General features: G+C 49.1%; 1 protein-coding gene across 2 annotated transcripts in view; it reads right to left on the bottom strand.

Moving 5' to 3' along the window:
* Positions 1-977: 977 nt before the first annotated feature.
* LOC108799887 (aldehyde dehydrogenase family 3 member B1-like) overlaps positions 978-14,551 on the bottom strand; it is a 24,147-nt gene continuing 10,573 nt past the window's right edge. The window contains exons 1-8 of one of the 2 annotated variants that reach the window (XM_018571821.1): positions 13,638-13,747; positions 13,419-13,539; positions 11,660-11,746; positions 10,636-10,716; positions 9,139-9,525; positions 5,975-6,141; positions 3,039-3,138; positions 978-1,177 (exon numbers count right to left, since the gene is read on the bottom strand). In XM_018571821.1, the coding sequence (XP_018427323.1) occupies positions 984-1,177; positions 3,039-3,138; positions 5,975-6,141; positions 9,139-9,525; positions 10,636-10,716; positions 11,660-11,746; positions 13,419-13,539; positions 13,638-13,667 (1,167 nt within the window). In that variant the 5' untranslated portion in view covers positions 13,668-13,747 and the 3' untranslated portion in view covers positions 978-983. Of the gene's footprint in view, positions 1,178-3,038; positions 3,139-5,974; positions 6,142-9,138; positions 9,526-10,635; positions 10,717-11,659; positions 11,747-13,418; positions 13,540-13,637; positions 13,748-14,551 lie in introns of those variants that run through there. The other variant, XM_018571822.1, reaches the window with a different exon arrangement.

Raw genomic sequence — 14,551 nt, 5'->3', positions numbered from 1 at the left:
CCGCCCTCCTTGTGAATGAGTAAGGGGGTGCACATGGCCTGGTAAGGCGCAGGGAAGGGGGGGAGTGCTCGATCGTCCCCTCCCTTTCCTGCCCTGCCGGGCCAGTGCTCGGATCAAGGGGCTGGTAGGACTGTTAGGGGGGACCCCACGATTTGTTTTCCCCATTTTTGGGGGGCTGGGGTTCCCCCTTAAAATTCCTACCAGACCTAAAGGGCCTGGCATGGATTTTGGGGGGAACCCCACGCACTTTTTTTTTATTTTAACTTGGGGGGTCCCTCCTAATACTCCTACCAGACCTAAAGGGTCCGGTATAAATGGGGGGGGAACCTCATGCTTTTTTTTTTCTTCTTCTTCTTCTGCAGACTATAAAAAAATAAAAATAAAAATTTCTAATGTCATTTTGCTGAAATTTCGTCCAGACAACCGCTAACGAATTTCGGAAATCGGAAATTGCGGATACGTTTGCACTCGTTAGACCTGTAATTCGGATACATCCGAATGTCCGAATCTACGAAATTGCGTCCGAATCGAATCGAATTGCACATGTCTAGTAAATGGAAAATTGTGCGACAACCACTGTCATCCCATCTCACCCGACAACTCAACATCGACCCCGAAAAACGACAGCTGTAATTTGATTGGCGGCTGTGGGTGAAATGTCCAGATTCCCCAGAAATGAATCACCTGTGACTGGCTTCTTGCACGCAATCTCATTGCGCTGTACGCGCGTCTTCCTCCGGCCGCGGGATCAAACGTCTTTTCCCATTCCCAAAAACAACCCAGAACAAGATGTGTTTTTTTCTTGATTTATTAATGGAGAATTGTTTTCCATATATACAGATATAAAATTTCTCCCGGCCGCGTATAAAATACTGATAGGAAATGATGATCATTTCACGCAACGCAGGGTGGCTTCAGTTCTGCGATCCGTATGCATCCGGTGACCGGACCGATGATCTGGGCCTGTGACCGATTCCTGATCCTCAGAAGATAACGCAAGCTCCTTTGCGCTTCACCTCCGTCATGGAGAGGATGAACCCCAGCCGGCTTTCGTTGTATGGCGGGTAACGCACCTCGTTGAGCTTCTCGCGACCGTCGCTGCGCAGGAGGCATGCCCGCTTATGGGAAAAGGTGTCGAAGGTGAACTTGCCGTGGTACATGCCCATCCCGCTGTGTCCTGCAAGACAAAGGGCAGATGCTGTAGGATGGCAAATGATGCAGCACACTAACCGTAGGGTTACAAATGGACAATATGGGAATTTTGGGGCCCTTTAGGGTCAGAAAATAAACCTCCTCCCTCATGGTGAAACTGGCCACAGTTGCCCTAGAGCAGTGGTGGCGAACCTTGGCATTCCAGCTGTGCCAAAACCACAAATCCCAACATGCACAGTTATGTCTGTGGCTGTCAGATCCTTGCAATGCCTCATGGGACTTGTAGTTCCAAAACAGCTGGAGTGCCAAGGTTCGCCACCACTGCCCTAGAGGCTGGTTTTGCTTTGCCTGGAACAAAAATGGTGGACATGTGGAAGACGCCAAGCTCGATGGGCACGGGACATCTCTGTGTCAATATTCTCTGGTGGTGTAATTTGACCCAATATGATGTGACTAGGCTAGTAATTAGTGCACCCATCCTGGGTCAACTGGCCAAACCAAATATAAGTGGAAATTCCCTGCCTGGTCGAGTGACCACAACCGCCACTGCTCCACACACAAACATGACCATGATGGCACCACGTCTACACAGGGCCTTTGTAATCATTGGGCATTTGCCTCAGGCACCAAGACTGAGACCTTCAAGAGTTCCAGAGAGCCATCTGCAAAGATGCTTCTATCGTCTATGTGGGGATCCAGGACTCAGGAGAGCTTCATAGACAAAGTTTATGAGGGTTGTGTGATTCTGAAAGTCAAGGTACATCATTTATCAAATACAAACTTGCATAACCCAATTACGACCAGCCTGAGGCAGAGGAGACACAGGAAATGTGCTGAGGAGATAGATCCTAAAGACTTCCGAGCAGAAGTCACACCACACACATGCACCAAGACAAAGACATTGGACAGCATGACGCTTAAACACAACATATTACACAACACGTTACAAAAGCTGATTGAGTTCTCATGTGGCAGTTCATTCTAGAAGAGTGGGGAAGGGTTAGAACCACTGTCAGGTTTTTACTGCTATCTGGGCTTTGTTAAAGAGATTTCCCCTCACTTCCTGTCCTGCTGACAACTGTTTACCAGACAGGAGGTGAGAGGAAACTATCCAAGAGCAACACAGACAGAAATAAGGGAAGCTCTCTGACAAAGCCCCAGATGGTAGTAGAACTAGACGTAAGCCAGGTAATGGAGCCCCAGATGGTGGAAGTACTAGAAGTAAGCCAAGTAATGGAGCCCCAGATGGTGGAAGAACTAGAAGTAAACCAAGTAATGGAGCCCCAGATGGTAGTAGAACTAGAAGTGAACCAAGTAATGGAGCCCCAGATGGTAGTAGAACCACCAGAAGAAAACCAAGTAATGGAGCCCCAGATGGTAGTAGAACTAGACGTAAGCCAAGTAATGGAGCCCCAGATGGTAGTAGAAGTGAACCAACTAATGGAGCACCAGATGGTAGTAGAACTAGAAGAAAACCAAGTAATGGAGCCCCAGATGGTGATAGAACTAGAAGTGAACGAACTAATGGAGCCCCAGATGGTAGTAGAAGTAGAAGTAAGCCAAGTAATGGAGCCCCAGATGGAACTTCTTAGCTGGGACACACTCTACAATGCCATGATGGTTATCCTTCCTTTGAAGAGAGCTCTTAAAGGCTAAACAGATGTTGACCTCGTTACCTCCAATGAGAGAACTGGGCTGACCATTTGGAAACCACTGTGAATAACGAGGATTTTACTACAGCTGTGTCACGCTCTCGGAGCTGCACTTCTCGGCTTCTACAGCAAATGCCCAATCATTGATCAAACAGCTGAACTGTAGGTGGCGCCACAAAGCCAAAATACAGAATAAATCCACTAACTGACAGGTTGAAGGCGTCTTCTACTCACCGACTCCTCCAAACGGCAGAGAGATGATGGTGGTTTGCACAATACCGTCGTTGCCACAGAAGCTGCCGCTGCTTGTCCTGTCCAGGACCTGATTGATGATCTGTGGGGGGAATAAAAGAGGGTCTCAGGGTGGAGCTCTGGGCAGTTTTTGGTGTGCATGCAATGAATTACCCCACCCATGAGCACCTTGAGCTATGAGTAGGTTGCAGAAGGGGCAACTACTAGTAGGGATGCACCGGTACTGATAACGCTATTGGTGCCAATAACGCCCATTTTCATGAGAACTCGTGCAAATGCCCCAGTACTAAACGCCGATACCAGCGCTTTAAATGTTTAAACTGAAGTGGCTGCCTGAGGTCCCGCACTTGCTGCAGGCCTCAAAAGCCTTACTGAGTGCCACACGGCGCCTGTATGACCCCGTACAGCCCTGGTGAGACCCCGCGCATGAGACCCCACGCAGCCCACCCGAGACCCCGCGCAGCCCACCCGAGACCCCGCACAGCCCACCCCAGACCCTCCACAGCCCTGGTAAGACCTCACACAACCCTGGTGAGACCCCGCACAGCCCTGGTGAAACCCTCCACAGCCCTGGTAAGACCTCACACAGCCCTGGTGAGACCCCACACAACCCTGGTGAGACCCCGCATAGCCCTCCAGAGACCCTCCGCAGCCCACCGGAGACCCTCCACAGCCCTGGTAAGACCCTGCACAACCCTGGTGAGACCCCGCATAGCCCTCCACAGCCCACCGGACACCCTCCACAGCCCTGGTAAGACCCTGCAGACCCCTTGTGAGACTCCACACAGCCCTGGTGAGGCCCCGCATATCCGGAGACCCTCCACAGCCCTGGTAAGACTCCGCACAGCCCTGATGAGAGCCCGCACAGCCTTCCGGAGACCATCCACAGCCCACCTGAGACCCTCCACAGCCCTTCAATTAGCTTGCGGGAGATTTAAGGCTTATCAGAGATTACACTGTTTAATATTAGGGGCCCATGTCCAGCTGTTGCATGGGAGCCTAGGGACCCTTTTCTGTATGTGATAAGAGAGGCCTGTGAGTAGATTCTACACTTGGGTCCAGGGACCTTTCTTTATGTATAATGATAGGTCTGTGTCTTGATGCTGCACTTGGATCCGGTAACCCTTACTATATGTAATATGAAGGCTCTGTGTTCAGGTGCTGTACTGGGGTCTGGGGACCTTTCTGTATGTAATATGTCTTTTTCCTGGTACTGCAGTGCGATCCAGAGTCCCCTTCTGTAAATCACATGATGGGCCTGTATCCAGATACTGCATTGGGGTCCGGGGACCCTCCCTGATATGAGGGACCTGTGTTTAGATGCGGCATTGAGGTCCAAGAGCCCTTTCTGTATGTATTATGATGGGTCCATGTCAAGTTACTGAATTGGGGTCTGGTGATATCGGAGACCAAAACACTTTTTCTGTGGTCTGGGGACCCTTTCTGTATGTGATATGAGAGGCCTGTATCTAGGTGCTGCACTGGGGTCCAGAAAACCTTTTCTGTATGGGTCCCTGTCCAGTTCCTGCACCAGGCCTGGGGACCCTTTCTGTATGTGATAGGAGGTGCCCATGTCCAGGTGCTACCCTGGGTCCGGGGACCACAAGCTACACCTCTGTGCCTGATACATAGCCCGTGGATGAAAACAGAGGACTGCGCTGTATAGGGGACAGTACCAACATCGGAATACATAACTATAGTGACTGACACACAGATGCTCTGACCTGCGAGTTGGCGGAGAACGCATACGCAGCCAGCGCCTTTTCTCGCTTGTTGATGAATTGAATGGCTTCTTCTAACCCGGGAACGATGACAATGGGAAGAATTGGGCCGAAAATCTCTTCCTGCATTATCGGATCCGACTCCGCCACATCTATGAGGATGGTGGGCGCTGAAATGAGAGGCGATGGGTTACATTTCCTCCTAATGTCTGCCCATCTACATCAGCTCTACATACACATAATACATCCAACCGGGCGACTTCACCAACTAAAACCATCAGCGACACCCCAGAATGACACAGAGACTCTACAGGTGTGTACACATATCACCTTATCAGTCTCTGTGTTATACGTGCCGCTCCCTATGCACTTGTTCTGCCTGATGAAGGGGATCCTGTGTGACCCCGAAACGTTGCAATAAGTGTATTGTTGCATGATGCGTCAATAAAAGACGTTTTTCTACTTTGGAGTGCCGGTGTCCATAACTTTTTATGCTCCCTATGCACTCTCCCTAAAATACTCCTCCTGGAAGGCAGCCTGGAACCCGGTATATAACCACATTGGTGAGATTCAGATTCGCCAGCATGCATGCAGATTACCCTCTTCAAATGCAGAAAAGGGGCATCTGAGTATTTTCGTATTTACATGGCAGGTCTGTCACTAAATTCTGCACCTACCAGGACGCATCAAATGGGTTTTGCGGAACCCAGATTACTAATCACATGATGGGCCTGTATCCAGATACTGCATTGGGGTCCGGGGACCCTCCCTGATATGAGGGACCTGTGTTTAGATGCGGCATTGAGGTCCAAGAGCCCTTTCTGTATGTATTATGATGGGTCCATGTCAAGTTACTGAATTGGGGTCTGGTGATATCGGAGACCAAAACACTTTTTCTGTGGTCTGGGGACCCTTTCTGTATGTGATATGAGAGGCCTGTATCTAGGTGCTGCACTGGGGTCCAGAAAACCTTTTCTGTATGGGTCCCTGTCCAGTTCCTGCACCAGGCCTGGGGACCCTTTCTGTATGTGATAGGAGGTGCCCATGTCCAGGTGCTACCCTGGGTCCGGGGACCACAAGCTACACCTCTGTGCCTGATACATAGCCCGTGGATGAAAACAGAGGACTGCGCTGTATAGGGGACAGTACCAACATCGGAATACATAACTATAGTGACTGACACACAGATGCTCTGACCTGCGAGTTGGCGGAGAACGCATACGCAGCCAGCGCCTTTTCTCGCTTGTTGATGAATTGAATGGCTTCTTCTAACCCGGGAACGATGACAATGGGAAGAATTGGGCCGAAAATCTCTTCCTGCATTATCGGATCCGACTCCGCCACATCTATGAGGATGGTGGGCGCTGAAATGAGAGGCGATGGGTTACATTTCCTCCTAATGTCTGCCCATCTACATCAGCTCTACATACACATAATACATCCAACCGGGCGACTTCACCAACTAAAACCATCAGCGACACCCCAGAATGACACAGAGACTCTACAGGTGTGTACACATATCACCTTATCAGTCTCTGTGTTATACGTGCCGCTCCCTATGCACTTGTTCTGCCTGATGAAGGGGATCCTGTGTGACCCCGAAACGTTGCAATAAGTGTATTGTTGCATGATGCGTCAATAAAAGACGTTTTTCTACTTTGGAGTGCCGGTGTCCATAACTTTTTATGCTCCCTATGCACTCTCCCTAAAATACTCCTCCTGGAAGGCAGCCTGGAACCCGGTATATAACCACATTGGTGAGATTCAGATTCGCCAGCATGCATGCAGATTACCCTCTTCAAATGCAGAAAAGGGGCATCTGAGTATTTTCGTATTTACATGGCAGGTCTGTCACTAAATTCTGCACCTACCAGGACGCATCAAATGGGTTTTGCGGAACCCAGATTACTGCACACTGACCCGGACCGGACTGCTGTGACCTACAAGGCTGCATCAGTGCAGGGTCAGAGGGTGTGGTCAATGTGTGACATCACAAGGGTGACATCAATGAAAAGCAAAGAACTGCACTTTAAAAAAAAAAAAAGGCCAATAGGAAGCAGTGAAATGGTTCTGTCCGTAGACTGCTGCTTTGGTCCAGCAGAGATCAGGTGGGGCATCAGACCGGGTCATTCACTTACAGGCATGCAAAGTCCTTATAGAGAGGATTATATGGACAGAGTTTCCAGGGGACATTGTCTAGGATCCCTCAGGGGTAGCCAAACTTCGGCCCTCCAGCTGTGGTGAAACTACCAATCTCATCATGCATCTGCTTCCGGCAGTCATGTCTGTGGCTGTCAGAGTCTTACAATGCCTCATGGGACTTGTAGTTTTACCACAGCTGGAGGGCCGGAGTTTGGCTACACCTGCTCTACTTGCACATCAGTGATATACCTGTGCTCTACTGCCCTCTGGTGGAGATTCTTCATATTGCTGGGTGATATTGTCCCTGGCAATGAATGAATTGTACTCTACTGCCCCCTGGTGGAGATTCTTCATGTTGCTGGTTTGGTATTGTCCTGGCATTAAATTAATTGTAGTCTACTGCCCCCTGGTGGAGATTTGTCATTATGCTGGGTGATATTGTCCTGGCATTGAATGAATTGTACTCTACTGCCCTCTGGTGGAGATTTTTCATATTACTGGGTGATATTGTCCTAACATTTAATGAATTGTACTCTACTGCCCTCTGGTGGAGAGATTTCATATTGCTGGTTTGGTATTGTCCTGGCATTCAATGAATTGTACTCTACTGCCCCCTGGTGGAGATTTTTTCATATTACTGGATGATGTTATCCTGACATTGAATTAATTGTACTCTACTGCCCTCTGGTGGAGATTTTTCATATTGCTGGGTTAGTATTGGTCTGGCATTCAATGAATGATACTCTACTGCCCTCTGGTGGAGAGATTCATATTGCTGGGTGGTATTGTCCTAACATTGAATGAATTGTACTCTACTGCCCTCTGGTGGAGAGATTTCATATTGCTGGGTGGTATTGTCCTAACATTGAATGAATTGTACTCTACTGCCCTCTGGTGGAGAGATTTCATATTGCTGGGTGGTATTGTCCTAACATTGAATGAATTATACTCTACTGCCCTCTGGTCTGGTAGAGATTTTTCATATTGCTGGGTGATATGGTCCTGGCATTCAATGAATTGCACTCTACTGCCCTCTGGTGGAGAGATTTCCTAATGCTGGGTGGTATTGTCCTAACATTTAATGAATTGTAGTCTACTGCCCTCTGGTGGAGAGATTTCCTAATGCTGGGTGGTATTGTCCTAACATTTAATGAATTGTAGTCTACTGCCCTCTGGTGGAGAGATTTCCTAATGCTGGGTGGTATTGTCCTAACATTTAATGAATTGTAGTCTACTGCCCTCTGGTGGAGAGATTTCATATTGCTGGGTGGTATTGTCCTAACATTGAATGAATTGTAGTCTACTGCCCCCTGGTGGAGAGATTTCATATTGCTGGGTGGTATTGTCCTAACATTGAATGAATTGTAGTCTACTGCCCCCTGGTGGAGAGATTTCATATTGCTGGGTGGTATTGTCCTAACATTGAATGAATTGTAGTCTACTGCCCCCTGGTGGAGAGATTTCATATTGCTGGGTGGTATTGTCCTAACATTGAATGAATTGTAGTCTACTGCCCCCTGGTGGAGAGATTTCATATTGCTGGGTGGTATTGTCCTAACATTGAATGAATTGTAGTCTACTGCCCCCTGGTGGAGAGATTTCATATTGCTGGGTGGTATTGTCCTAACATTGAATTAATTGTAGTCTACTGCCATCTGGTGGAGATTCTTCATATTACTGGATGGTATTATCCTGGCATTAAATTAGTTGTATTCTACTGCCACCTGGTGGAGATTTGTCTTATTACAGGGTCTTATTGTCCTGGCATTGAATTAATGGAACTCTACTGTCATTTGTTGGAGCTTCCTCATATTTGGCATGATTGCATTAAATTACCTGAACTCCGCTGCAATCTGGTGGTGAATCTGCGTTTTACTTCACGGCCTTCTCTATGAAAAGCATTTCTTTCTCTGTGCACTGACTGAAGGTGTGATCACCGTGTCATAGATGAACTGGTGATCACATGATGAGGAACCACACTGACACCAGCCTGCACTGCTCCTTGCACAATAGAACATAAGATCAATGTTCCCTGTGCATGGGGAATGCTGCAAGGGAACATCGATCTATAGCTGGCAGAGGTGAAGGAGTGAATGACATTGGTGTGAAATGTTTGACACGGCTCGGACACATTTGATTGCAAGATCTTCTGCCCAGTAATCTTACATGAAACATCTGAATATACGATACACAGCAATGTCGGGACGGGAGTTTCTTACCGATGTATTTTTCGGAGTCGTCTGTCTGTCCGCCCGCCACTACCTTCCCGTGTTTGAGTAGCGCTGCCACCCTTTGGTAATGCCTGTCGCCGATTATCCTCCCGAAGTCCGGCGACTGCTTTGGATCCTCTCCGTAGAACTCCCGGATGGTCGCCTGTAACGCCACCACCAATTTCTCTTTAATCGCTTCGGAACAGAGGACGTAGTCTGGCGCCAGGCACGTCTGACCCGCGTTGATGAACCGCGACCAGGCTATGCGCCTGGCAGCGTTCTTGATGTCGGAATCGTCGTGCACATAACACGGATTCTTGCCGCCTAATTCCAGCGTCAGTGGCGTCAGGTGTTTGGTCGCGGCCTCCATCACTATTTTACCGACAACTGGGTTCCCTGCGGGAGGGAGAAAAGTGCAAATCAGTGCCCACGAGTTTCATCGTCTACTCGGCTCTTCATGGGAACCTGTCAGAGAAAAAATCCCTTGGGTTTTGTCATCTTTGTTCTGGGCCCCTGTCCTGCCAAAAGGGGATGACCACCTTTTAACGCATGCTAGTCGCCTGGCTGTTGTGCTCATCCTGAGGCTTCAGCACTTAAATTCACTAACATGAGGATCTGAAAATTTAGGGAAAAGTTAAATCTCTTGATCTGCAATCTTGTGCTGGTTCAGTATCTCGAAGTATTAAAGCCAGAGGATCAGCATTACAATCAGACGACTTGCACTGCCAGGCCCCTGTCCTACAACCCTCACCCTAGGCTCCCATCCTGCCACCCTTGGCCTGGGTCCATGCCCTGCCTCTCTCTTCCCTATGCCAATGTCTTTTGAACCAGACCTGCCACTGTTTCTCCACACCCCTGTCCTGGCACCCTTGACCTTGGCCTATGGTTTTGCCTTCCTCAGGCTGGGACCATGTCTAGACACCTCAGCCTGGGACCATGTCTAGACACCTCAGCCTGGAGTCCTGTCCTGCTACCCTTGCCTTGTCTTGGGTTCTGCCACCGTCACTCTAAGCCCATATCCACTCCAGCCACACATGCCCTAGGCCTTTTCTGCCAATCTCAGCCTGTGCACTAGACCTGCTCCCTTCACCCTTGGCCCATGTCCTGCCACCCTTTGCTTTATGCCACTGCCTGCCCTCTCTCTCCATTGGGTTATTTCATGTCACCTTTGCTCTGGGCCCCTGTCCGGCCACCTTCACCCTAAGCCCATGTCCTGCCAGCTTTGCCTTGGGACGCTGTCCAGCCACCATTATCCCTGCTCTGCCACCCTTTGCTTTATGCCGCTGCCTGCCCCCTCTCTTCCTTGGGTTATGTCACCTTTGTTCCGGGCCCCTGTCCGGCCACCTTCACCCTAAGCCCATGTCCAGCCACCATTATCCTTGTGCTGCCACCCTCATCCTGAGGCCCCGTCCTGCCACCCTACCCCCCATATAGAGGTTTGTTCTCCCTCAGCACAGAGGGACATATGCTGTTGTATCAGACACATTTTATTGTGTTTCTTGTTACCTGTAAAGAAAATATAATCGAATCTTTCTGCCAGGAGGCGAGTCGATTCTTCCACCCCGCCACAAACCACCGCAAAACAGTCCTGAGGAAGGAAGACACGGGGGATAAATCACTTCATGTGCTGCCATTATATCATTTGTGCCCACAAGTGTACCGTGAACTTTACCCAATCTGACTGGCTACAGCCATAGCAGTAATCTGTACTTGTTCCCAACTGCCATCTAGTGATCTTTTTTGGTATTGCACATGTTTTCTGTGTTCCCTTCCCCCCATCTATGATGCATTTTCCCTGTATGTATGCTCCGCCCTTCTTCTTCAGAGTAGCATTTCCTGTGTCATGGCTGCATCTAACAGGCCACATGTAATCTGCATGTAACAGGGACACATGTAATCTGCATGTAACATGGACACATGTAATCTGCATTGCATGCTTCGAACAGTATCATCTTTTGACCGCCTAAATACCACAATTCATTCATCTGCTGTATCCTGTTGTCTGCTGTAACTTGATGTACAGAATAAAGCACCTTTGTGGATGGAAAATGTATCAGTGAGTTCAGCAATCCGACAAGGATTGTTCTCAGTGATTGTGTCTGCTTATACAGGCCAGGCATAGAGGTCTCAGCAAGGGATAAGTCGCTATCACAATAATCGGGAGTCAGAATAATAGGCAACCATGGAGGGTCCCGTTCAGTGTTTCCCTCCTCCATAGATATAAATATGGACTTTTGGCCAGTCCAAATGTGCAAGTTATGGTAAGATCATTTGGCTGCTGGTTGTCTGATGTCTAGTGCCGTGACATCATATACAGGGGGAAATGGCTGACTGGTTGCTATGGGTTAGCTCACTCTGTACATGGCTAGAGCACGGCTGTAAGAAATAATCACCGGGGTCTACCTAGAAAGACTTCTCTGCCTTGATGTAGAAGGAGTGGACACCAATCCATGATATCCAGACAGTGTAACCTTGCCCCCTCACCTCCCGCCATTTCTCTAATAGCCCGGGGTATCTGGTTCCATAATCACCTGATCAAGGTATCGGGCAAGGCCTTCAGCCAGGACTTTCTCTGTGTTTTGGCTGATTTCGGATGGCTTCATGATGACACAATTACCTGCAAAGGTACAACCAGCTTAATTTATCAAGTTACAGCCTTAGTAGAAGAGCCTGTCCCCTGCCAGCAGCATTCTGCAGAGATGGACCCTTGCTCTCTGTGTGAAAGCAGTGGTCTCTCTGCAGAGGTCCGACACTCCGCATGCTGAATTAGAGCTAGAGCTCTCCAATAAGACAGAGCATGACTGCTTCCACACGGAGAGCAAGGGTCCTTCTCTGCAGCAGGCTGGCAGGGGACAGGCTTCTTTATTGTAAAACTTTGCACACCTTTTATTTAATGCACCTGGACTGGATTTAGCTGAAAGGTATGTTGTGCTTTAAGTGTTTTAAAACTATGCTTTTGGAAAGGTTTTGGAATAATGGGGGATAATAGTACAACAACATGACTGCGCCAAAGTCATCCATCTCTGTGCTATGGCGCCAAATGGATGTCTCCCGCCATCTTTTTGAAGCCCCGCATGCATAGCTCCACGTATGACAAGACGCTGTCTTCCTGTAGCCCCTTCAATGGCCCTGAATGGCTAAAGTGACAGTGCCTACCCCCCCAGGCATGTATAGTCACCCTGCCTCCTCCCTGCTGCCGCCATTCTAAGCTATGGTGTCAGCCGTTGTGGGGGCTTAGACGGGAGAGGTGACATGATGGCATCCCCCCATGTGACAGTGTTCAGGCCTGGAAATTGGGACATCAGGTGCTCCGCCACACCTGGAAGCCCAGCTTCTTCGGTGAGGGCTCCGGCAGTGAGGACTTCAGTAGTGTGAGGGAGTGGGGATGGGTGAGTAAACATGGCAGGAGGCATGGGCTCTGCGCAGACATCATTACTTTGCCCTGAACAGACAAGGTTGCAGCGTCGCTTTAAAGCAATTCTGTTCCTGAAAGTATTTCTAAATTAAAGGCGCCCCTGCTAAGAAGAGCTGAGATACTCCCCTGCTGCCCCCGCCACCTATTGCTTCTGCACTGATGAGAAACCACCCGCTGAAGGATCTTTAGAAGCCAACACTTTCATGTTTGTCAGATTCCAGGTCCTCCAATGCACTCTGCAGTTCCTCCCATTGATCCCCTACATCACTATTGAGCTTTGTAGTGATTTATGGATTGGCGGGAGGAACCAATGAGCGCAGCAGGAACCAGAATTACTGAAGATTCTGTAGCTGGACATTTCTCTTCGATGCAGAGGCCACTTGCACTGTGGCAGCGGGGAAGGTGACTATCTTGGTTCTTATTATTGTATTATTATTTATATGGAGCCGACAATTTACGCAGTGCTTTACATAGTTGCACATTCACATCATCCCTGCCCTCAAGGAGCTTACAATCTAAGGTCCCTGTCTCACATTCATACAAAGGCCAATTTTAGACAGGAGCCAATTAAGCTACCAGCAGGTCTTTGGCCTGTGGCAGGAAACAGGAGTAGAACCCCCCAGCCTCATCGCTTTATAGCATTGTGTGATGTGTGACTGACAGCCTCCATGTTTAGGAGGACTAAGTGGCACCATGTTGTTGAAGACCGTTATCATGGCCCATGCATAGGACACATTAATGCTGAAGGCTTCTCAGGTCTGCACTGACTGTACACTTACTGCCACATGAACTGATATTGTGCTGACCCTGGCACTATTAGAATCTGACCAGGAAGGAGTAAGAGCACCCGTCACTGATACAATGATGAACTTACCAGCAGCTATGGCCCCAATTAGTGGGATGAGAGTCAGCTGAACGGGGTAATTCCAGGGGGAGATGATGAGCACCACGCCAAATGGCTCCTTCCGGATAAATGCTGTATCTAAATACATGGCCTTCATGGGGAGAGAGGAATCAGCGTTCATCAACAGACTGTATGATACATAGAGGCTATATCAGGGGGTACATCATAGAACAACTGTGGAGGCCTCACCATATTTTTGGAGACATGCTCATCTTTCATCCAGGAGCTCAGACTATTTATTGCCAGATTAATCTCGCTCTTCACCAGGCTCAGCTCCGTGACCTCCACTTCAAATGGCGGCTGGAAACGAGAGAAGACCCTCGGCGTTACCAATTTTGAGTGGTCAAGTTATAGGGCCTGTGCCAACAGACTTTGGGTTTGTGTCAATGTCATTAGCTTGACCTCTGTTTGAGAAGATGTCTTCCTGACCTGCATTTGACCTGCTTCACGTTTCAATTCCCAAAGACTTGTAAGGGAATGCAAAACTAGCTTGAAGTAAAGCCCGTCTACACAGGCCTTAAGCAGCAAGGGCTGCCATATACAGCAACAACCGGGTGAGGTTTGGAGTGATGCCCTTCCCCAGGAGGCATTAATGAGCTATCCATTCACTCCATTAGGACAAACTAATTCACCCATTAAATGTTCTACTTGGTGAGTTACTGATCTGGAACAAGGACATCCTGCATACTGGATCCAGATAGGTGACTCACTAGGTTGTAGATATCCAGTGGCGTAACAACCGGGGGGCAGCAGTGAAGGGGGGGCGCCGGCCGAAAATGGCACTTTCGGCTAAATGCCGAAAGTGACATTTTCCTGCCGTTTTGTCGGCGCGGCCGTGATTCCTTCCATCCCCGCTGGGACACAGAGCAGTGCCCAGCGGGGATGAAAGGAATCAGAGAGAAAATGACAGCCGTCCGAGCGCTGCGGGACGAGCGCTGTGAGCGGCCGGTGTCTTTCCTCCCACACCGCTCGGCCGCCTATCACAGTGCAGCAGAGCGGTGTGGGGGCGGAGACAGCCAGCGCTGTCACAGGAGGCTGGGCTCTCCTCTTGCAGCCTCCTATGACAGTGTGTGTCAGAGAGGAGAACGGGTACAAGCACTCAG

Source organism: Nanorana parkeri, unplaced genomic scaffold (genome assembly GCF_000935625.1).
Source record: "Nanorana parkeri isolate BGI_ZX_2015 unplaced genomic scaffold, ASM93562v1 scaffold1846, whole genome shotgun sequence".
Taxonomy (NCBI): domain Eukaryota; kingdom Metazoa; phylum Chordata; class Amphibia; order Anura; family Dicroglossidae; genus Nanorana; species Nanorana parkeri.
The sequence above is the reverse complement of the archived record's forward strand: the minus strand, read 5'-3'. Positions and strand labels throughout refer to the sequence as shown.